This window comes from Sinocyclocheilus rhinocerous, unplaced genomic scaffold (genome assembly GCF_001515625.1).
Source record: "Sinocyclocheilus rhinocerous isolate Xijiao unplaced genomic scaffold, SAMN03320098_v1.1 scaffold314, whole genome shotgun sequence".
Taxonomy (NCBI): domain Eukaryota; kingdom Metazoa; phylum Chordata; class Actinopteri; order Cypriniformes; family Cyprinidae; genus Sinocyclocheilus; species Sinocyclocheilus rhinocerous.
The window spans coordinates 560,163-582,295 of NW_015630021.1; the positions used below are offsets into that span (position 1 = coordinate 560,163).

A 22,133-nucleotide genomic window follows, 5' to 3' on the forward strand; every position below is an offset into this window, starting at 1 on the left:
ATATATATATAATCATATTTAATTTGTTTGTTGCCCCGTGAGATAAGAATTTCATGAGTTTATGAAACCCCTTTTGCTATAATTAGATATTTCCCATTAAACATGGACACATCTGTTTGTCAGAGAGTGGACGTGGTTGAGACAGTGATTCCTCTATTGGATCCTGGAATCGTGCACGCTGGAGGGAAAGTCATTCATCCGGGAAACACATGCCTTACTTCTCTGAATCTCTCAGGTGATTTCATTTCAGAATTGATTTCATTTCAGCATTAGTGTGAAACTGTAGGGGAACTACAGTTAAACCCCGTAGTGAGAGACCAATATGCTCAATGAACACCAGGAGTCAAGTTCAATCAGTTGACAGACAGTTTAGTGAAGACAGAGTTCTCCACACTTCCAAAGGCCGTAGAAAATGAGTAAGAGGAGCCAGCCTTGAACTAACTCAGAATATAGACCCACTAGTACTGATAGTTATACGGATGATCAGTTGACGCCATTTCCACAGGTTCTGATAGGCTAACATACATAAAAGTTAGTGGATACATGTGGTGCATTGGTCTTTAAATGTCTCATACATCTATCATGAGAACCACATAATAAAATAAGAACAAAGTTCAAAATGATAACTCTTTTTCTATAAAATATAACATATGTTTATATAATGATTCAGATGAATTATTACAAAACAAATACATATTTATTCTCTGGAAGCCGGACTAAGTGAGTAAACACTGTTACTGCATTCCTGATATGGGTCAGACCCTCAGTCGCCTCTCAGATACCAAATACAGACATTGCTTGTAACATAAATACCAGAATAGATACACTAGTTTTAAGAAAACTATAATTATGTATTCATGATATAATAGAAGAGGAGGGGACTGGAAATCAACTCAACTTACTTGTACATTATAGTTGTAAGGTTTTCTTTTCTGATAATGCAGGAAATAAATTGTCTGAGCAGTCACTCAAGGTGTTCCTCTCATCTCTGGAAGGCCAGGGTGAAGGTGGACTTCTGCGTCTTTCTCTCAATGTGAGTATCATCATTCTTTTTCTAATCCTTTTTAAAGAGCTTGTTTTAATTTCAGCTGTTTTTCAGAGGAATCAGTTTCCCTCAGATTGTGACACCTTCCTGAAGATACAAGAAATTATGTCCCTCCGGGACCCTCTTAAGAAAAACCTCTCTGGTCAGGTGGAGGATGAACACGGTGAACCCAAGACCACCAATGAAGCCTAACAGAATGACAAGAAGGGTTTAATATTTGCAGTTTATATGAAAGATTAATATATGCATTTACTGCCTCAACTCAACCATATCAATAGTTCATGCTTTCATTGTTTGTGTAACTTTTTTATCTTTGCTGTATTGTAATTTTACATATTCACTGACATAATACGTGGAGCAAACAGTTCTAGACAAAGGGTTAAATATTAGTTTTGATTTGTTTAACATGTTGGTCACTACAGTAAGTGTTATTTCACTAAGTGTTTTGATCATTTTTTTAGTAAGTTTTTCCCTTGAAATTTTATTTAGTTGGTCTGGGCTTTTAGGGCAAATGATTGCTGAAAAACCCTGTATTGTTTTATATGTATGTGGGTTTTTATATGTTTTATATTTGTCTGTATTTCTGTTATATGCTAAAAAAAAATAAGGTTTTACCAATTGGTAATTAGCTTTTTTTTCTCAAGAATTAGTTAATTAGATTAGTTAATATCTTAAAAATGATAATTGTACCATAAGCTACATGTTTATTAAAATAAAGCCTCAAATTCAAGTCCACATAATAAGTGTTACTCAATTTTTCATTTATCCGCAGAGTTCCATCCTTTTCCATCAAAGACTAAACACAGGCTGACTAAACAACTGTGATTGGTCCATCTATGCCTGCGCTGAGAAACGTAACAGTTGGCAAGTGCGATGGCTCGTCCATAAGCGAGTTTGACGATAAATTACAGCACTAAAAATACAAATAGAATCTTTAATAGCCATTTGATAGAAAGCACACGTGGAACTACACGTTAAACTACAATAATTATCATTTAGAGCTGACGCACTTAAAAAATTACAACTATGCCCGTTAAGTCCACCTATTTTAGATCCTAGTTGATGGCAAGCGATTAAAGTGTTTTGTGGGCGTGACTAATCTTCCCGCGTCAACGTGCACTGGACCAATCAGAATGTCTCTTGTAGGCTGCGCCCGCCACCACACAGCACAGGCACAGTAACAGTCTGGGCATTGTTTCCCACCATGCGGTTTTAGTTAATTTTATTGCGCACTTTTTAGTTTTTCATATGATGTCGTAAGTTGTAGGCTATCTATAAAGACTCTTCCTTGCAGCACTGGTAGACTTTGTGCTTTGCCGACATATAAACAAGTGGAATAGTGTCCGCCATATAATCCCGCAGCTGCGCGCTTTTTGATATTGTTACGTGAGTGTCTTCAGGATTCAAACATACTACAGCAGCAAGTTGGGGAACTGGACCGTATGTATGTCACCTTGTGTTGTTATCTTGCTTTACGCGGTTGCCATATTGCCATAGCAAAGAGTAGCCACATTTGGTTTATTAGGCCTTAATTTTAGTCAGTTTAAAGGGAATGGCGTTATATAAATTATGTTATATATTCCCTCCAGTTGTCATGCCTCTTTACAGTTCTTGATCTGTCAGCAGTGTTGGGCTAGTTACTCAAAGAATGTAATATATTACTCATTACTAGTTCCTCCTTTCAAAAGTAATAGTTACTTTACTTATTACTTTCTGGCAACAGTAATTAGTTACACTACTAGTTACATTACTTTTTCTTCACGCCCCACAGAAGTTGTAACCGTATCCTTCCACATAAAATTCTTCTAGAATGTTACTAACAACATATTTCTGCCTCATCATTTGACCAAAATCCACATTGGATCTCAGTCAGAAGTTATTACAAACACTCAGTAGTGATTGATAGTCACATTCAAGTAGAAGTGTTGTATTAATCTCATGAATTGTCACGTGTAGCTTGAAGCTTTCATTATGTATTTTATCAAATCACATGAGTTTGTAAGAAACTGCCAAAAAGATTCCAAAAAGATCTTTAATTATATAATGTACCACATGCTGATCAGAGGGGTGTGGGTGGGATGTAATGCCAGAGTAAAGTAAAGCCACAACTTACACAACAGTGTTCAGATCATATTTCTTCCTGACAAAATCAATATAATGCAATATTTCTATCTGCTGAATGTAAGCTTTTCCATATTCCAAGCTTGCCTGCTGCACTGGGGACATCACATGCATGTGCGAGTCCTGAAAATTATGAAAATAAATCTAGGAATTATTTGATTGTTGGATTTTAAATCAGCGGGGTTGAGGCATCAAAAGTAACTAAGCTTTTTTTATGTATGGTAACTGTAATATTATTACTGAAATCTTATTAGTAATTAGTTAAACTACTAGTTACTGCAAAAAGTAATATTATTACAGTAACTAAGTTACTACTAGTTACTGCCGTTTGAGCTGTCAATCAAGAGTATTGGCTATGTGTTAAGTGCTGGACAATATGCATCCTGCATTCACACTATGTGCCTGTTTAAGAGGTGTTTATGTACAAATATATACATTATGTAGAGATGTTGTACAAATGCTTAAACAACAAAAACAGAATATTGCTTAGATCCCAATGTGAAGTCAAATCCAAGTTAAAGGCGTAGTTCACCCAAAAATGAAATTATTTCATCACATCACTTGCCCACCAATGGATCCTGTGCAGTGAATGGGTGCCGTCAGAATGAGAGTCCAAACAGCTGATAAAAACATCACAATAATCCACATGGTTACAGACCATCAATTAACGTCTTGTGAAGTGAAAAGCGGCATGTTTGTAAGAAACAAATCCATCGTTAAAATAGAAGTCTATAATCCGTAATAACTCTTCCATCCCCTGTTGACCTCTCACAACAAAATCCCCCGGCAAATTTGTTTCGAACTTTTGGACAGTTTTCACTTGTAAATATTGCTTGATCTGTGCATATCTCTTCTGATTCAGACAGGACATTTTCACTAGAAAAAACAATATTATGGAACATATCATATTTTAGCCTGAAGCAGTGATTTGAAGTTTGAAGTTTCTTATTACAAACACACTGCTTTTTACTTCACAAGGTGTTAACTAATTGACTGGATTACTTGTGGATTATTGTGATGTTTTTATCAGCTGTTTGGACTCTAATTCTGATGGCACCCATTCACTGCAGAGGATCCATTGGAGAGCAAGTGATGTAATGCTAAATTTCTCCAAATCTGAATCTGAACATATACATCTTGAATGCGCTGAGGGTTCATTCTCAGCTATTTTTATTTTTTTGGGTCAACTATTCCTTTATACGGAAAATTATGCAAAATGTCAAAACTCAACAACAGGTATGTAGTGTGTGATGCACAATATACTATGAGCAAATATTGTGCAGTTATTAACGATTGGCCTTTTTCATTATGTTGCTCCAACAGTAGAACCATGAGTAGCAGAAAAGATGATGATAACCTCCTGAGAATGACAAAGGATGACCTGCAGCGCTGGATCCAGGCAGAGGTGGAACGAAACCCTCATCTGGTGCAGAGGCGCGAGCAACTGGTGCAGGTTGAGGAGTGGGTGAAGCAGAAGGAGAGGGAATCCACTTACACCCACCTTCTGTATGGCAATGCCCATGAGTGAGTTATTGTGTTTTTTAATGATTGATGACAGTATCTCCAAATCACGGTGACCATTTGACTGTGTTTTGTGTCTGTATCAGGTCAGTCCTTGAGTGTGAGTCGGTGATGAAGGGTCTTTATGGAATGCTGGGATTGGAGTACCGAGACGAGGATTCGGAGGAGGAAGGAGGAGGAGGAGAACCACTTGACGTCATTCATGTCACAGATGAAGAGGAGTATAGACAGGAAAATAGTGTCTTCAATGGAGATGATGATGATATTGTTGTCATTGATCTGGGAGGTAAAAGACATTTTAATAGAAAGTGCTTGGAAATATTAATATTGTAAAGGATGGCTTTGTAATTAAAAATCTGATACCATGTTGTTTTTTCTCTTGCAGCCACCAAAGAAACCTTGGAACCAATGGTGAGAATGTTAACTGAAAAATTTGTCACACATGCTGATAGGTTATTTTGTATTACGTTTTTCGTTTTGTATTTTTTCATTTTAATTTTGTGCTTTTTGAACTTATATTTTTCATTGTTTTCATTCATTTTTCTTAGATTTTTTACATGTATGAATTTAGTCTTTTATTTACACATTTTCTTTCTCTGTCTGTCTTTGTCTATTTCTTTGTCTTTCTTTCTAGATTTCGTCTGTTTTTCATTCTGTTTTTGTCTTAATTCTTTCTTTTAGCTTGAAAAGGTGACTGTGGCCATTCAGAAGTCATCCAGACTCGTTCAGGACTTAGTCCATATGGTGAACAAAACTTCCTTCATAAGTGCTGTATCACCATCATCATCATCGTCTGACTTCTCCAACAGACCCTCATCAACCTCGACCCCTGAGACCAGCCGTTCTGAATCTGTCACATCAAAAATAATACCATTAAAAATGGAAATACCTGAAAACTCTATTGCAATAGTTAAGACCCAATCTCTATCGAGAGCACCTGAAATGTCCTCACTTCTCAGCAATTCAGAACAAAAGAAATCTATTGCCTGTCAAAAGCCAGATTCTAAACCAACAATTAAGACTGAACCACAACCGACAGCATTAACCCCTTGGGAAATGAGCATTTCAAACCAACATGAAACTGCTGCTGGTCTTAACTGTCCATCCTTAAAATTAATTAAGACTGAACCTCAATTGACAGCAGTGAGTCCTTCAGAAACACTAGAAACAATTGCCAGTCCTAATTTTGGATCCATAGCAACAATAAAGACTGAGCCTCAGTCGTCGGTAATAAAGCCAGAAATGACTTCGCCTCCAAGCATTTCAAAACCTTTCAAAATATCATCAATTAAGACTGAACCTCAGCCGACAGCATTAACTCCTGAAACATCTTTGCTTGAAAGTGATTTAGAACAGTCAAACAGCCTTAATTCAGATCACGAAGCAGCAAGTAACACTGGACTTACGTTGCTGGCAATGTCTTCGGAAATCCCTTCATTTTCAGGCGACTCAGAACAATTGAAAGTTCTTGCCTGTCCTAATTCAGCATCTGTAGCATCAAATGAGACTGATCCTCAAGTGCCGCTAGTGACCCCTGCAGAAATGTCTTCACCTCCAAGCAGTTCAGAACAAATGGAAACTGCTGCCAGTGAGTCAACCACAGAGATTCCTCCTGAAGTGTCATCATTGCCGAGCAATTCTGAAGAAGCTGTAACTCTTGCCAGCCGTGACTCGGAGTCCACAGATGAGACCGGAAAGCCAAAAACAAGGAGCAAATCTGCCAAACCCTCTGTGCCCACAATAAGTCCAACAACTAGGCTGAGATCTTCAAAAAACACTGCGCCTGGTACTAGCACTTCCTGCCCACAAAGGGAAACAACAAGGGCATCATCGCCTGCAGATAATAATAATGACCCCTCTGACACAGAGGACCTGCCTGCTAGTCCTGCTGACAGTGATTATGAACCCCCTGAATCACATTCAGAGTCATCGTCAGACAGTGATTATGAACCCCCTAAATCACAATCAGAGTCATTGATAGACAGTGATCATGAACCCCCTAAATCACAGTCAGAGTTATCGACAGATACTACTGATGATACCGGCGGCAATAATGCTCCTGCAGAATCTTCCAGTCCTGATGAAAGTAAGCTTTATTTTTTATTTATACAGCTCATATCACAGTATATTAACTCATGCTTTACATAATGTGTTACAGATGTATCTGAACTAATCAGTTATGACTAATCTTACATTATGGTTTCTGTCATACATTTTAGTTAACAAATACCGTTTTCACAAAAATATGAAGCAGCACAACTGATTTCAACACTGATAATAAGAAATGTTTCTTGAGCAGCAAATCAGCATATTAAAATGATTTCTGAAGGATCATGTGACATTGAAGACTGGTGTAAAGGCTGCTGAAAATTCAGCTGAATTCTGCTGAAAATGATATGTATTCACTTGAATAAATTAAATTTTAATATAAATCAAAATAGACAGGTTATAGTAGAAAAGTAATGCTATTTCACAATAATCCTGTTCTTACTCAATTTTTGATCAAATAAATGCAGCCTTGGTGAGCATAAGATACTTCTGTCAATAACATTAAAGAAAATCTTACCAAACCCAAACTTTTAAACAGAAGTGTATATATATATATATATATATATTTATGCATATACATATACCTGACATCCATACGTCCATCCATACAGTAACAGTATTTGTCCTCGGTCACTGACTCTGTCTTAGGTTCCAAGTCTTCATCCAGTGAGTCCTCCAAGCCTTCTCAAGAACATAAAGAGATAAAACTCAATGTCAGCATGGGAGTTTTGGGGAAAAGGCAACACAACGTGTGGTGTAAAGGAACAGTACAAGAAGTCCAAACAGCAGGTAAGACTGACCTATTCTGTAAATCCACAATACATTAAAATGAAGGTGAAAATCTAATGGATTTGGTTGCATTTTTGACCTGTCTTATCTTTCTTTCCTTTTAGAGGATGGCCTCAGATACAAGGTGGAGTTTAAGAGTGGTAAAGAGATTGTGCTGCCTGCTCATCATGTGGCTTCTCTGAAGCCTCCCGTGCTTAAGGATTTGTTTATTGGCTGTCGTGTTGTGGCCAGCAGCAAAGATGATGAAGGAAAGGTCTCGTTTAATGCTGCTGTGCTGGTTGAGCTTCCTGAGCGCAAGAATCGCATGAGGTGAATTTATGTTCAAGGGATAGTCCTCTTATCCTCAGGTCATTCATAATCTGTTTTTTTTTTTGTTCTTTCATGAAACATGAAAGAAAATATTTAGCATAATGTCCAGGCTATTGCATTTTGTTTTGTTTTCAATTTTCAATATTAGTATTTAACAAGTATCTTATTTTCTTTATTTTAGTCTTGTCTGATATAATAACTAAATCCATTTGTTAAATGTTTCTATCAGGTTCTTGGTGTTTTATGATGATGGCCAAACAGATTACCTGGCACTTCCAGACTTTCATGTTGTCTGCAAACAATGTGAGAAATTCTCATTCTTAATTTCTTTATTACTCCATTTCAGCCATTAGTTTAAAGGGGTCATATGATGTTGCTAAAAAAGAACAGTATTTTGTGTATTTGGTGTAATGAAATGTTTATGCGGTTTAAGGTTAAAAAAACAATTGAAGCCACGTCCTTATGCAGTGGTGGTCCAGTGGATGTTAGTGCCGGATACACACACAAGAGGTTACCAACCACCTTGCCAACAGGGTTAGAAACAACCTCTGTCTGTTTTTCTGTCTGTCTGATTCTCGTTTGGTTACAGCGGATTTGCCACAATGATGTAACACATTGTTACTACATTTTATTGTCAAAAATATTGTTATTATGATCTGCTCTCAGATCAGTACATAATTTTGATAGCACTGCTGTTCAAAAGTTTGTGGTTAAAATGTTTTAAAAGTCTCATGCTCACCAAGACTGCATTTATTTTAATATATCTTAAAATGTATTTTATTTCTGTGATAGCAAAGCTGAATTTTCAGCTTCATTACTCCAGTCTTCAGTGTCACATGATCCTTCAGAAATCATTCTAATATGCTGACTTGCTGCTTAAGAAACATTTCTAATTATTATCAATCTTGGAAACAGTTGTGCTGCTTAATATTTTTGTGGAAACCATGATACATTTTTTCAGAACTCTTTGATGGATGGTAAGTTCAAAAGTACAACATTTAGTTGTAACAATTGAAGTCTTTACCTTGCTGAATAAAAGTATCAAATTCTTTTTCAAAAAAGAAAAGAAAACTCACTGAGCCCAAACTTTTAAACGGTAGTGTATAACATTTCTAACCACAAAAATGACACTTCCATCCCTGTAGGGTGTATGAGTGTAACCCTCTGTGCCGTTGTGATCCGAGAACATGCAGCAACAGGCTGGTTCAGCATGGTCTGCAGCTGCGGCTGGAGCTCTTCATGACACAGCACAAGGGATGGGGCATCCGCTGCAAAGATGACGTAGCCAAGGGCACATTTGTGTGTGTTTTCACTGGTAAGTGAACAGAAATTTTAGTTCTTTAAACACAACAAAATTCCTCCCATCACCTCCATCTATCACCTCACAGGTAAAATAATAAACGAAGACAGAATGAATGAGGATGACACAGTGTCCGGCAATGACTATTTGGCCAACCTTGACTTCATTGAGGGTGTGGAGAAACTGAAAGAGGGTTATGAGAGCGCGGCGTACTGCTCGGACACAGAGGTCGAAAGCAACAAGAAGACCATAACCATGAAAACAGGGCCGTTATGGAAAAACACTCTCTACCAAGAAGACTCTAGCAGTAGTGAAGGTGTGTGTAAATATTCAGCCTTATGAGCATTTGCACATATTAGCCAAACAATTGCATGTCTTTTCACTTCTGTGTGCAACTGTGAAATCTTTTATGTTGCTTTTTCCATAGAAAGAGAAGAACCTATGGAGCTGGACACAGAACAAGAAATGGAAGGTAAGATGCAGTGTTATTAGTATTTTTTTCTATACTATTATTATTTTTATTAATGTTTTGAATAGGCCTGTCGCAATAATCAATATATCGACTTGTCGCACAATATATGTACATGACCTCAATAATTTTTGGTGACGCAATATATCGCCCATTATATTCACATAAACATTAATGTCATCATATTTTTTGCACTCCACTTGCGCCTGTGTCTTTTGCAGCTTCTCGTACATAACGTGGTGTAGTCATGAGGTGCTAGTTCAAATTTATTTGGAAGTGTGTTGGCCGCCTTGCATTATTATGCTTTTATTTTATGATTATATACTGTATTCAGTGGCATAAAATGGTCTTAAAATGACAATAATATTGTTTATCGCAATTATTTCTGGGGCAATATATCGCACAAACAAAAAGTTGTTATTGTGACAGGCCTAGTTTTGAATTAGCTTTGATTTATATATTTCCAGTTTTAATTTGTTTCATTTTGTGCTTTTGTCTTTTTTTATTAGTTTTTGTTTTTTTTGTAAATATTACTACTTGGGTTTCATTTATTTTTATTTCAGTTTTAGGTTTTAGTTTTTGATTATTTCCAGTTTACCATTTAGTAATTTAGTGCTTGAACTTATTTCAGTATTTATTTCAGTTAGTTGCCAATGCACCATTTCTAAATTTCATTTAGTTAAGTTTTCATCTAATATATTTATTTAATTTTATTTCAGTTAAACATGTTTTTAATCTTCCTGTTTTGCATTCTTTGCTGGTGATGGGAAAAGTACATAATTATTAGTAACTAATAAGACAAAATGAATGTTCCGGGAACACTGTGTAGCAAACTTAACTTACCTGATGTTTTTTTTTGACCTGTCCTCTTTACCTGTTCAGTGAGAAAACTATCCCATAAGCCACATGAAACATCTAAAGATGCTCAGAAGAAAGTGACCAAACAAATGAGAGAGGATGGTCAGTTTCCATTCTCTGTATTCTCCATTTCTGTTCCTCATTTTGTGCTTTTAGTGTTTTATTGAATTTGCTAAGTCTATAATTTGTGTCTACAGGTCAAGAAACCTCGGGTCCAAAGCGTTGCTTTGCCAGAAAGTCATTCCAGAGAAGAGTAAAACCACTAGTAACCACGGATGCAAAGAACGAGAAAACGAGGACAGCTCTAACTGGCAACAACACCCGCAGACTGTTCAACGGCGAGGAGACCTGTTACATCATTGATGCCAGACAAGAGGGCAACCTCGGCCGCTTCATCAACGTAAGCTAAACTTAGCCTTTCGTGATTGTAGACGAAAAAAAGTTTGAAGAAAAGTTTGTAAATATTTTGCATGTTTTTTTTGTGTTTTGCTCTTAATTCTGCATCTCTCTACAGCATAGCTGCAGTCCGAATTTGTTTGTTCAGAACGTCTTTGTCGACACACATGACCTACGGTTTCCATGGGTGGCGTTCTTTGCCAGCAAGTCAGTGCCTTGATTAATACCAGCTCGATTTTCTATTACAGAAACTGACGTTTTACTTAAAAATGAGTGGTTGACCTAAGTTTTATTTGGAAACTCTTGCTATTTTTAATCTTGTTTTTATAAAATACATGCGGTCTTTTTATTTATTTATTTATATTTCTAAATGTTATATCCAGACCAGAAAGTTGTCTTATTCTGTTTTTCCTTTGATCTCTCTTTACCAGGCGCATCAAGGCGGGTACAGAGGTGACGTGGGATTATAACTATGAGGTTGGCAGTGTGGAGGGGAAGGTTCTGCTCTGCTGCTGTGGCTCTCTGCGGTGCACAGGAAGGCTGCTCTGATATACTGCTTTCAACAAAAAACACTAAAACTTTAATAGAGGTGTTATCATTGTAAACAGTTTCACCAAGCCATCAGAAACATAGTTGTGACACTGTTCTGGAAGAGCATTCCAATCATAACCCTTTGAATATGAAAAGAATAATAAAATATATTCAAGTTTGTGTTGTTGCTTTTATCGTTTTGTCTGTTTTTATTGTTTTTAACCTCTACGAGTATTGTTAATAGCCACTTACTTGATGTAAATAAAATTTGCAAATATCAAAAACGACTTTTTGTGTAATGTGTGTCTTGTATGTAATTTATTTTAAGTCAAATATGCAGGTAAAAAAAAGCTAAGTATGAATAATACTATTAAAATAATAATCACGTTGGGGGAGGGGGAATACATTTTTCTCTTTTGTGACAAAATGATGTGTAATATATACAATTGTCTACTGTGTTAGTCTCACTGTAGTATCAAACATAAAATAACTACAATTATTACTACTGTAAAATCAAAATAAACGAATCCCTTTCAAATATAAGAAGCTTTTCTTTCTTTTTCCACTTTATTTTCTTTTTGGGAAGACATTGTGGTTATTGTAGTGACTGTTATTTGGTAACTGCACGTTTTTGCGGATCATCATCACGGAATAAATATTGCGTTGTTTACGTCGGATGTGCAAATGGAACGCGCGCGTATAAAGAAGGTTGGAGGAGGGACCGGAAGTTGTTTTTCTTCACTGTTTAATTGGGCCCGAGCTGGGCTCGAGTAAGAAATTGGAGGCGAAGCGTGAACACGGATTTTCTTTGGGATAAACGGACAGGACTGGCTGCTAAAACGGTGATTACAAAACTTTTTTTTTTTACTGTCTGTCACTTTTTGCCCCACTCTCAGCCGAATTACCCACGAACGAGCATTTGAGAAATGGCCCGTTGAAGATTAGAAGATCTCAAAATGGCCGTCGACGCGAAGAGCTGCTGGTCAGCTAGAAAAAGATCATGTTTATCTGCTGTGTTTCAAACGTTACGATGCCATGTAATGTATCGACATTGCCGCACATTTTATAACAATAGGGACGACTAATAAATGGATTCCCTGTTGTTACATTGTAAAAGAAATCGTGATGAAAAACAATAACAACTTGAGCTAACGTTAGTTGGTTAGCCTATCCATTCGTTTCTGAGAAAATTTAGTTTTTTCTTATTATATATATTAAACAGCTGTAAATCTGCTCACGTTCGTTACTACCGTTAATTTCGAGGTTCTTGGTATTTCCTTGCTTGTTACATCTTGGTCCGCGGCTTCTCCGCTAAATATAGTAGTTGTCTCGAATAACTGGGTCTTAATATAGTTGGAGGCAGGATTTCTGCATTATAACCCGTCAGCTTTCTGTTTGTTTTTCTTTCTTTCCAGATGTTAGATGCTATCTAGCGCGTTTAAATACATGTTCGTTTAAATAGTCATATTAATTCTTATTTCTTAAATCTAATTTCTTTTTCTGAGGTCTCGAATAATTTTCTCCTTTAATATGTTTTCATGCATAATACATATGCATAAAAATCTTTGATATCATATAAAGTTTTCCATGCAGACCGGAGTGGCCCTTTATTCATTATTCAGTATTGCTTAACACTAACATGTGTCAACCATACAATAAAAATAACGTGGCAAATTTTATTAATTAAAATCTCAGATTTTCTTATGTTAAATTAACGTCTCATTCTGTCTGTCCTTCCAAGTGTTTTAAGACCTGTTCTAGACCTGCCTCTATAAACTGCACACATAGGGGCTTTTTTTTTTTTTTTTTACACGCTTGTCCCTGGGTAAATAATAGTGTAAAAACTTAAGACCGTTGTTTGCCTTTTCATCTATATACTCATTATTGTTTATATTAAATGGCTGGATTATAGACCTTTTTCCAGCATGTGAAAAGCTTACTAGCTTGCCTTTCTTTCTTTTTTCTTTCTTTTTTTTAGAAGAAAAGAGTCTAAAATCAATGTGACTTCTAAAAGTCACAGACTAGTTATTCTCACCTCCTTTATTTTTAGCATATAAATATAGATGTCAGTCTTCCCTACTTAATGAAAACATATTGAGATTTTAACAATTTATGTATGTTGTGTTCTTGTCTTGCTTTAAAATATGCTGTTTTTAATATTCATGTAGTTCAGCTTTTACCTGTTCAGCTCATAAATATGTTAAAGATGTTCTGATGTCCATTAAAAAGAAAACAAAACGTGTGTGTGTGTATATATATATATACACTTTTTTCCCCCTGTATTTATCATAATATATTTGTTGCATCTTGTGCAGATGCCACACTCCAGACGGTACCCATCCTCGGAGAGGGCCAGCCACTGCAGCTACCAAGATCGTTATCGGGACAGAGATCGAGGGAGAAAACCTCGGCATCGCCGCTCACCGACGTTCTCCTCCAGCATTGAACGTGAGAGGAGGGGGAGAGGACACAGACAGAATCCCGGCTATGCCCGATCCAGGAGGTATGATCAAGTACTGGAACCATTGACCAAAATTTCATGGTTTACCATTGCTTGATGCCTTACACAGCTCAAAAAAGCACAAGCTGATAGCAGTTGTTTTTCAGGGAAGTATTACAATAGTAATATTTACTTTGTGTATATTTAGTAATAAATATAATAATCTTACTTTTTAATATACATATTAAGTAACAAAAACTGTTACCAGCACTGATAATAAGAAATGTTTCTTGAGCAGCAAATCAGCATATTAATTTTTTTATTTTTATAAATCACTTCTTTTCCCAAATAAATTGCTATTTGATTAACATATGGTACGTTTATTGTATTTACTAGTTCTACATGAGATGAAGTCAGTAGTTCCTTTGCCTCTTCTCTTTTTGGATTTCTTATGAATAATTTTTCAGATTTGAATTTCCTCAATATGTATGCAGTATTCACCACTGACTTTATTTGCAATCAAAATGGTTTAAACTTTAATTATTAAAGGGGTCATATGATGCGATTTCAAGTTTTCCTTTCTCTTTGGAGTGTTACAAGCTTAATTAACCTGTGGTAATGTTTAAACCTGATAATATGGTAAAGTCCTAATTCTTTTTTTTTATTTTTATGAATATTAATTCAAAACCAGGAAGTATGCAGTGGTTACTTTGAAGCAGAATCATTCTGTAATTCTGTAAAGTGTTAAATGGCACTTATCTTCTCCCCAGCTATGACAACCGCTCTTCAGACCGCAGGCCTTACGACAGACACTACGGCGAGAGCTATCGGCGCCTGGAGCACAGCCGCGACTGGGACAGGGATCACGACAGGGAGCACGGGACGCCGAGCAACTACTACTCCCGCGACACCTCGCCCAGCTATGACTACCGCCGGGGCCGCGATCGGGACCGTGAGGACTCGTACCGGAGGAAAGGCAGCAGGCGTAAGCACAAACGAAGGCGGCGTAGAACCAGGTCCTATAGCCCATCGTCCTCGGTGAGTACTTCAATACCCGAGCCTGCTCTTTCCCACCCCCAAATCCTTTCTCCTATCTCTACCCCTACACGCTCCTGTCTTTCTTTCTCCATAACGCTTTTCTTTTCCACAGCCCCAGGATTTGGTAAGTATTAACTCCTTTGTTTTATGTTCTTCTTTTTGTTGACGTTTTGTCTTTTTTTTTAATAGTGATAGTCCAAGTCTTGGCTTTCAGTGTTTATAATCAAATTAGCCCCATCTGTAGCATTATAGTGAGGCTCAATCCAATAGACATTAATGTTAATATTAATAGTAGTAAATAGGTTTGTTGGGAGAGCCTCCATAATTAATCTCATAACTCTCATCCATTCTTTATCTTGCTCTATCTACACACCTATATAACTCTTTCACACAATTTAGATTATTTTTTTAAATGAAAGCATATAAAGTTATTTCATAATTTCAGCTCTTTTTAATTTTATTTCCAGTCTTCCAGTAGAGCAACCTTTAGCTTTGGAGATGTAATAGTTGTGAATTAGCAATGCCTTTACTCATGTGCTCTTCTATGAGTAAATGTTGATGCAGGTTGCTTTTTGTGACTTTGTGACAGAGGGATGAGGGTTTGAAAGCAAGCAAGCAAGAAGGGAGGGGTAAAATGTTATCTTTGACTTGATCCCTTGCACTATATCCCTATCGTTATATATATCTCCTCACGTGGTGTCAAACGAATCGCCCCATGTCCACCACATCTACCTACAACAACTACAACACTGCTCATCTTCGTCGCCGTGGCTACGGCTGTCCCCCTCCACTCTCCCTGCTCTGCCCACCTCCCCTCCTCCCTCTGCGGTCGTGGCGTGACCTCTGACCTGTGACTCTGGCCGGGGCCGAAGCAGCGGAGTGACAGTGGGACGCGGGCACTTTGTGTGAGGGACGACGAGGAGGGTCACCTGATCTGTCGGAGTGGCGACGTCCTGCAAGAGAGATGTACACACTGCCACTACTACTACTCCTCTACTCCTATATCGTAACCTTTCTCCCTATCAGTACCAGCACACAGCAGACACACACAGGGGAGGGCAGGAGGTCATGATCATGATGTTGGTGGTGATGATGATGCTGCCATAGAATGTTCTCCCCTTTTGCCGGAACAGGCAAGGGGGAAGGCATGTCCAACATGACTTTAGTAGCTCCTTTATTCATTCTTTTCAATGGGGTTGGGCTGTTTGTGTTGCTGTGTAGAAGAATTATGATCCTTTTTAATTCTTGACTGCCAGCTTCCCAGATTTAGCTTTTCCACGTCCCCATAATGTGCGTTTTATTCTGGTCTTGTTGCAGCATTTGGCTGCATCAAGATTCACATTGCGCCTACATCGTATGCTGTCAGTCAATCATGTGATTGCTCTGTGACATTCGCAATGTTTCCAGAGTGACTATGCGTGTCATTTTTCATAGAAGATACAGTAACTTTTAGTTTTCGAATTGGCTTAAAGCAATCCCATAGTTTTGAAATCGTTTAGTTAAACATTTTATCTAATAAAGGCCACTTATATGTCTACGTCGGGCCATTTTTTCCTTCTTTTTAAAAAAATTAGAAATGCAGATTTAATTCAATTTAATTAGAATTAAAATTAATTTAATTAGAATTTTTTTTGTGAAAAATGTGCAGTTTTTTCAATCCATGTTTATTTTATTCCTTTCATCGAGTGTGTGCATATTGACACTTGTCCGATATTTTTATTTTTTATTTTTTTTAGGTTAACCCAAATAGTCACAGTTATGGTTAAAAATGTGATTGTAGGAAGTTTGTTTAGGATTTCTATTTAAGTGTGCTGTCTAATTGCTCTCTTTACATCTCCCCCTCCCCTTTCTCTACGTCTTTCTCCCTCTATTTGTCTCTTAGATGAGATTGCCAGCACTTTGGGCGAGGGCACCTTCGGGAGGGTGATGCAATGTATTGATCATCGCAGGTGAGCGTCATCTCTTAGCAACCAATCAGTTGCTTTACTACAAAACCAACATGGTGTGAACTTCAAAAGAAAAAGTGTTGCTTGGCTGTTAAAATGTCTGTCTAGCTGTTAGGCTGGGAAATATCTGCTCTTGGGGCCAGAAATGCAGTGTGTGGTTATTATAGGCAGCAAGAAAAGCAAGGGCTTACAGGCTGATGTTTCCTTTAAGAAAATCTTCAGCAAAATAAGGACCACCCCATCTCTTGCCAGTGCTTTTATTGCTCTATAGTGAGCGTTTTGATTATCAGTTTTACTTGTGTCTCTCTACAACAAACAAGACATCTGTTTACTAAAACATTGATCAACCTTAGTGAAATACATTCATATGCATAACTGAAAAACCTCTTACAAACACTAGTGAAAACACTGATCAACCTTAGTGAAATACATTCATATGCATAACTGAAAAACCTCTTACAAACACTAGTGAAAACATTGATCAACCTTAGTGAAATACATTCATATGCATAACTGAAAAACCTCTTACATACACGAGTGAAACGAAAAGATCAACCGTAGTGAAATTCATTCATATGCATAACTGAAATAAGTAAAGATTTCAGTAGATGATGAGAGGCTTTTCAATAATTATGGCCTATACGGCCCCTCATACATGATCAAAGTAGTTCATTTCATCTACTACTTCTACGAGACTGAAAACATGTATGCACTTCTGCTTGGCTAAGGGGTGGAGCACATGTCGCTCTGAAGATCATCAAAAATGTGGAGAAGTACAAAGAGGCTGCCAGGCTGGAGATCAACGTACTGGAACGAATCAATGAGAAGGATCCTGAGAATAAGAAGTGAGTTTGGATCACTATCTTTACAAAATTAACACAAATTCAGCATGTTTTGAGCAATTGTACATGCAGTACTTAAAGTATAGGGCATCTAGGTGCAGACTTACCAAAGACCACTGTATTGATATCTTAAACAATATTGTTTTCTTTTCTGTATTTCTCGGTTCTTAGTCTGTGTGTGCAGATGTTTGACTGGTTCGACTATCATGGCCATATGTGTATCAGTTTTGAGCTGTTGGCTCTCAGCACTTTTGATTTCCTCAAAGAAAACAATTACCTGCCCTACTCCATTAGCCAAGTGCGTCATATGGCCTACCAGATCTGCTTAGCTGTCAAGTGTAAGTAAACACACTTTTCAAAAATCATATTGAAATTGGAATGAAAGTTTTTCACAGATAAAGCAGATGTTGCACTCCATCTGGCATGTATTAAAGGTCCAGTCCTGTATATATTATTTGTAAATATGCTAAGTTGGTCTATTTCTCCTTATTTGCAGTTTTGCATGAAAACAAATTGACCCACACAGACCTGAAACCAGAAAACATCCTGTTCGTCAACTCTGACTTCACAATCACATACAATGTGGAGAAGGTGATGAGAGTTTCATTAGCTTTTAACCAAACCAATATTTTTTTGTAAGTTGACATCAGCTGTCAAAAACTCCATTAGCTGACCACTAATATAGATTCTCTCTTTGGTAGAAGCGAGATGAGCGTACTGTGAAGAACACGGCAGTGAGGGTGGTGGATTTTGGCAGCGCTACATTTGACCACGAGCACCACAGCACCATTGTTTCAACCAGGCACTACAGAGCACCTGAAGTTATTCTAGGTAAGGGTGATCATGCCAGGTGACTGACCAAACATGTTGTTTGAGCAATACACAACGTTCTGGACGTAAATTTGAATTATAATAATAACTGGTGGTATTAGCATGATACGTGACTAGTTAAGTCACAGGACTAGAATGAGTTAATCGCTGCAGCAACACAGATTAGCTGCTTCCTTTTCATCACAGAGAATTTAATTAGAGCCAGCTAGAGACCACAGTGACTTCATTCAACAGACTGCAGGGAATTGTCCAACGTAAGACTGGTTGCCATGAAAGCTGATACCCATCCTAAATCTCTTATGAAATATTCTGTTATGAAATATGTTGCTTTGCTGTAAATATAAATTAGTTAATGGGCAATCTTATTTATAAGTACACTACCTATAAAAATGTTGGAGTCGGTAAGATTTTAAAAAGTCTCTTATGTGCCAAGGCTTCATTTATTATTTATTTATATTGTGAAATATTATAATTTAAAATAGATGTTTTCTATTTGAATTTACTTTAAAATATAAGTTTTCTGTCATCGCAAATCTGAATTTTCTGCATCATTACTCCAGTCTTCAGTGTCACATGATCCTTCAGAAATCATTCTAATTAGGGCTGTCGCGATAACCGCAATATCGCAATACCGCGCTATTGACGAGCAAACCGCAGAGGAATGCAAGAACCGCAGCAACCGCGATTTTTGCGTGTTTTATTTTTTCGTAAGGTTATGCCCTGCTCGTTTTACACTTCATGCATGTGGACTAAATATTAAACAAGTTAGTAATGATAACATAATGTGTACCATGCTGATTTGTACAGAGGCTCCGTAGATTTGCACTTAACAAGCCTAAACAGACAGTGAATGAGAGAGAGATCGACTGAGCGCGTGCGATTACTTGCGTCTGTCCTCCAGGCCGAGCCACTCAAAATTACCGCAAGGGAAATTCCCTCACCCGCCACAGCCCTAATTCTAATATGCTGATTTGTTGCTCATGAAACATTAATTATTATCAATGTTAATTCTTTGAATAGAAAGTTTTTATTTGAAATAGAAGATCTTTTGTAACATAAATGTCTTTACTGTCACTTTTGATCAATTTAATGTGTCCTTGCTGAATAGAAGTATTAATTTCTTTAAAACAAAAAATAATAAGCTTACTGACCTCAGACATTTTCAATGGTAATGTAGTTGTATAATTCACCTACAATCCTTGCAGAGAATCATAATTGCGATGTAATCGCAATTATTTTTTTTTGCAGTTTTCGACCTGAACAGTTTGCACACTTGCTGCTGACTGAATATACTGTACAGTGTCCTGGTTACAAGGTTATGATGCAGTAACATGATGCCACCATTAGATGACTCTATAACTCAAAATGTTATACCAAATGGTTTTTCCTTGCAGAATTGGGCTGGAGTCAGCCGTGTGATGTGTGGAGTATAGGCTGTATCCTCTTTGAGTACTACCTCGGCTTCACTCTTTTCCAGGTACAAAACCTAGCTCCACTACTTCCTTTTTCATGCCACCTTTCTGAGTCATGACAGCAGGTCTACACAGTCTACCACTCTTATTTATGTTCACTAAGCAGCTTAAGATCAGGTAGACTCTGACCAAAGGGTTACATGTGTCCACGTACGCACACTAAAGCCAAACACCTGGTATTAACCCTTTGACCTCAGATGTGCTCACTAATGCTCTCTCTCTTTCTCACTCACTCACAGATCTCTGCATAGGAACATATGTCATACCTTTATTGTAAAAACCCGCCAAAAATGTGTGCAAAGAATCTAAATCTGCAGTGCTCATCCATCTTAATTTTCTTTGTTGATGTCTTCAGACTCATGATAATCGGGAGCATTTAGCCATGATGGAGAGAATTTTGGGCCCTGTTCCATCCCGTATGATTCGTAAGACTAGGTAAGTCTTTGATGCTAGTAACTGTCAGTTTTCCGAAGCCTGTCTTCAAAGCGTAGTTTACATGTCATTCATGCTTACATGCGCAGCAGTTTGTGCAACTAAAATGATCATTCCTCCATCCCATAGGAAACAGAAATACTTTTATCGTGGACGTCTGGACTGGGACGAGAACTCTTCAGCAGGACGATACGTCCGAGAAAACTGCAAACCTTTACGGGTAAGTAACAGACTGTTTTGGGGCTTCATATTTAAGTCTTCTGATTTAACTTTTGTTTTCCCTTTTTTTTTTTATAATATATATTTTTTAATGAATACAACTGAAGTTTTAATATATGTGACCTTATTTGGCCTGGAAAGCAAATGTAATAGTGAATAGTGGATATAAATTAGTTTTAGAATGTTTATATAAATCTGGGCGGTCATATGTTAATGTTCTCATACAGTGTTCTTTATCTTTCTTCTCTCTCTCTCAGAGATATCTTCTGTCTGAAGCTGAAGAGCATCACCAGCTCTGCGATCTGATCGAGGCCATGCTGGAGTATGAGCCGACGAAGCGTCTCACTCTGGCTGCAGCCCTGAGACATCCTTTCTTTCAGAGCACCATCAGCAGCGCTGACCAGAGCACCGGCAAGAACTGGGAGGGCAACCGCGACATCAGTCGGTGACGGTGACATTCGTCTTCAACCAACGTCTCTCTCTGTCTTACGCCAAAAAAAACCTGAGGACTCGCATGCCAAGAAAGATACCATGGAGCTGAACTGACATGGCATAAAGTTTTATAGTGCAAGAGAAGCAGAAGCATATGATTTCTCAGTCATCTTCCCATGATGTGAGAACAGCTCCGTGTGCAGCGGGACAATGTGAGGAACTTGGCACTTCTAGAAGATCCTAGTAAACCATGACGTCATGCTTGTACGTGATTGATTGGACATTTGGAGGGTTTTTGAATAAATATGCCCTTCAAGTTCAGTTCTTCCAGCCAGTTGTGGCTAATGGTATTGTTGGACAGCCATAAGCAGGGGAAAATGTATTTGATGGGGGGGGGGGAAGCATTAACGTTACACTCCATTTGAGAAAATAACTGACAAAACAAGCATCACTGTTACAATATAGTTATTTTTGGGCTAATCTGTTTTGTGCATTTTAGCCCTTAGCTAATAATCGCAGATGCATTATAACACACTGTTTGTATTCGGTTCAATTCAAACCAAGTATCAGAGCAGCTGTGTTCCGGTGATTGTGTCCCTCAGCACACGTTTACAGTATTTATTTAGTTATCCGGACGTCTTATTTTGTGTGTTTGTATGGATTCGACTGTATAAATTTGTAAATACGAATAAATATATGTTATGACTATAGAATAAAGGGCCTATCTGTTTGCTTGCTGTGAATGTGTTTTCACAGCGGCTCTCCAGGCAAAATTAGTATTATTATTCCTTTATTTAACCAGGAAATCACATTGAGATATTGCTATCTCTTCTTCCAGTGAGACCTGGTCAAGACGGCAGCACATAAAGTTTCATACAAAAAGAATCACAGAGACAGTACCACAAATTACACAATCACAATTGATAAATAAAATCAGATCATGAAAAACAATTACAAGTATCCTTTAAAACAAAAAATGTTTTTACAATCACACCGTTCTCATGTCGTTTCTATATTGACTGTGTGCAGATGATATTCTGCTGAAATGAATTAAACTTTTGGCACTTGATTGGGAGTTAGTGCAGTGCTTTAG

The 22,133-nt window shown here is 37.5% G+C and overlaps 3 protein-coding genes across 4 annotated transcripts in view; all 3 read left to right on the forward strand.

Annotated features, from left to right (window-relative positions):
* The window catches only part of lrrc71 (leucine rich repeat containing 71), a 17,442-nt gene extending 16,136 nt beyond the window's left edge, over positions 1–1,306 (forward strand). The window contains exons 12-14 of the mRNA XM_016551632.1: positions 105–235; positions 945–1,033; positions 1,100–1,306. Coding sequence (XP_016407118.1) covers positions 105–235; positions 945–1,033; positions 1,100–1,237 — 358 coding nt within the window. The 3' untranslated portion in view covers positions 1,238–1,306. The remainder of the gene's footprint in view (positions 1–104; positions 236–944; positions 1,034–1,099) is intronic.
* Positions 1,307–2,178: 872 nt separating this feature from the next.
* Positions 2,179–11,683, forward strand: LOC107739578 (histone-lysine N-methyltransferase SETDB1-A-like). Its single transcript, XM_016551744.1, has 16 exons — positions 2,179–2,489; positions 4,490–4,690; positions 4,774–4,973; positions 5,073–5,098; positions 5,369–6,773; positions 7,385–7,525; positions 7,630–7,834; positions 8,064–8,151; positions 8,268–8,368; positions 8,980–9,149; positions 9,223–9,450; positions 9,562–9,606; positions 10,486–10,563; positions 10,659–10,861; positions 10,976–11,064; positions 11,289–11,683. Exons 2-16 carry the CDS (start codon positions 4,497–4,499, stop codon positions 11,404–11,406), a joined length of 3,291 nt encoding a protein of 1,096 aa, XP_016407230.1. The 5' UTR covers positions 2,179–2,489; positions 4,490–4,496; the 3' UTR covers positions 11,407–11,683.
* Positions 11,684–12,113: 430 nt separating this feature from the next.
* LOC107739501 (dual specificity protein kinase CLK2-like) lies at positions 12,114–21,465 on the forward strand. Of its 2 annotated transcripts, XM_016551633.1 has the most exons (14): positions 12,114–12,230; positions 13,704–13,891; positions 14,599–14,866; positions 14,979–14,990; positions 15,742–15,832; positions 16,749–16,815; positions 17,541–17,657; positions 17,826–17,992; positions 18,151–18,245; positions 18,356–18,485; positions 19,880–19,962; positions 20,313–20,392; positions 20,519–20,609; positions 20,866–21,465. In XM_016551633.1, exons 2-14 carry the CDS (start codon positions 13,704–13,706, stop codon positions 21,055–21,057), a joined length of 1,581 nt encoding a protein of 526 aa, XP_016407119.1. In that variant the 5' UTR covers positions 12,114–12,230; the 3' UTR covers positions 21,058–21,465. The 2 variants fall into 2 exon arrangements, with proteins under 2 accessions (XP_016407119.1, XP_016407121.1); XM_016551635.1 differs by lacking the exon at positions 14,979–14,990.
* The last annotated feature ends 668 nt before the right edge of the window (positions 21,466–22,133 follow it).

Bases quoted from the DNA above. Each gene is read 5' to 3' on its own strand.
- LOC107739578 (XM_016551744.1), top strand. From the start codon at position 4,497: ATGAGTAGCAGAAAAGATGATGATAACCTCCTGAGAATGACAAAGGAT. The intron at 5,099-5,368 runs GTGAGAATGTTA...TCTTTCTTTTAG, and splicing joins AAGAAACCTTGGAACCAATG to CTTGAAAAGGTGACTGTGGC. The intron at 9,607-10,485 runs GTAAGATGCAGT...TTACCTGTTCAG, and splicing joins CACAGAACAAGAAATGGAAG to TGAGAAAACTATCCCATAAG.
- LOC107739501 (XM_016551633.1), top strand. From the start codon at position 13,704: ATGCCACACTCCAGACGGTACCCATCCTCGGAGAGGGCCAGCCACTGC. The intron at 17,993-18,150 runs GTAAGTAAACAC...CCTTATTTGCAG, and splicing joins GATCTGCTTAGCTGTCAAGT to TTTTGCATGAAAACAAATTG. The intron at 20,610-20,865 runs GTAAGTAACAGA...TCTCTCTCTCAG, and splicing joins AAAACTGCAAACCTTTACGG to AGATATCTTCTGTCTGAAGC.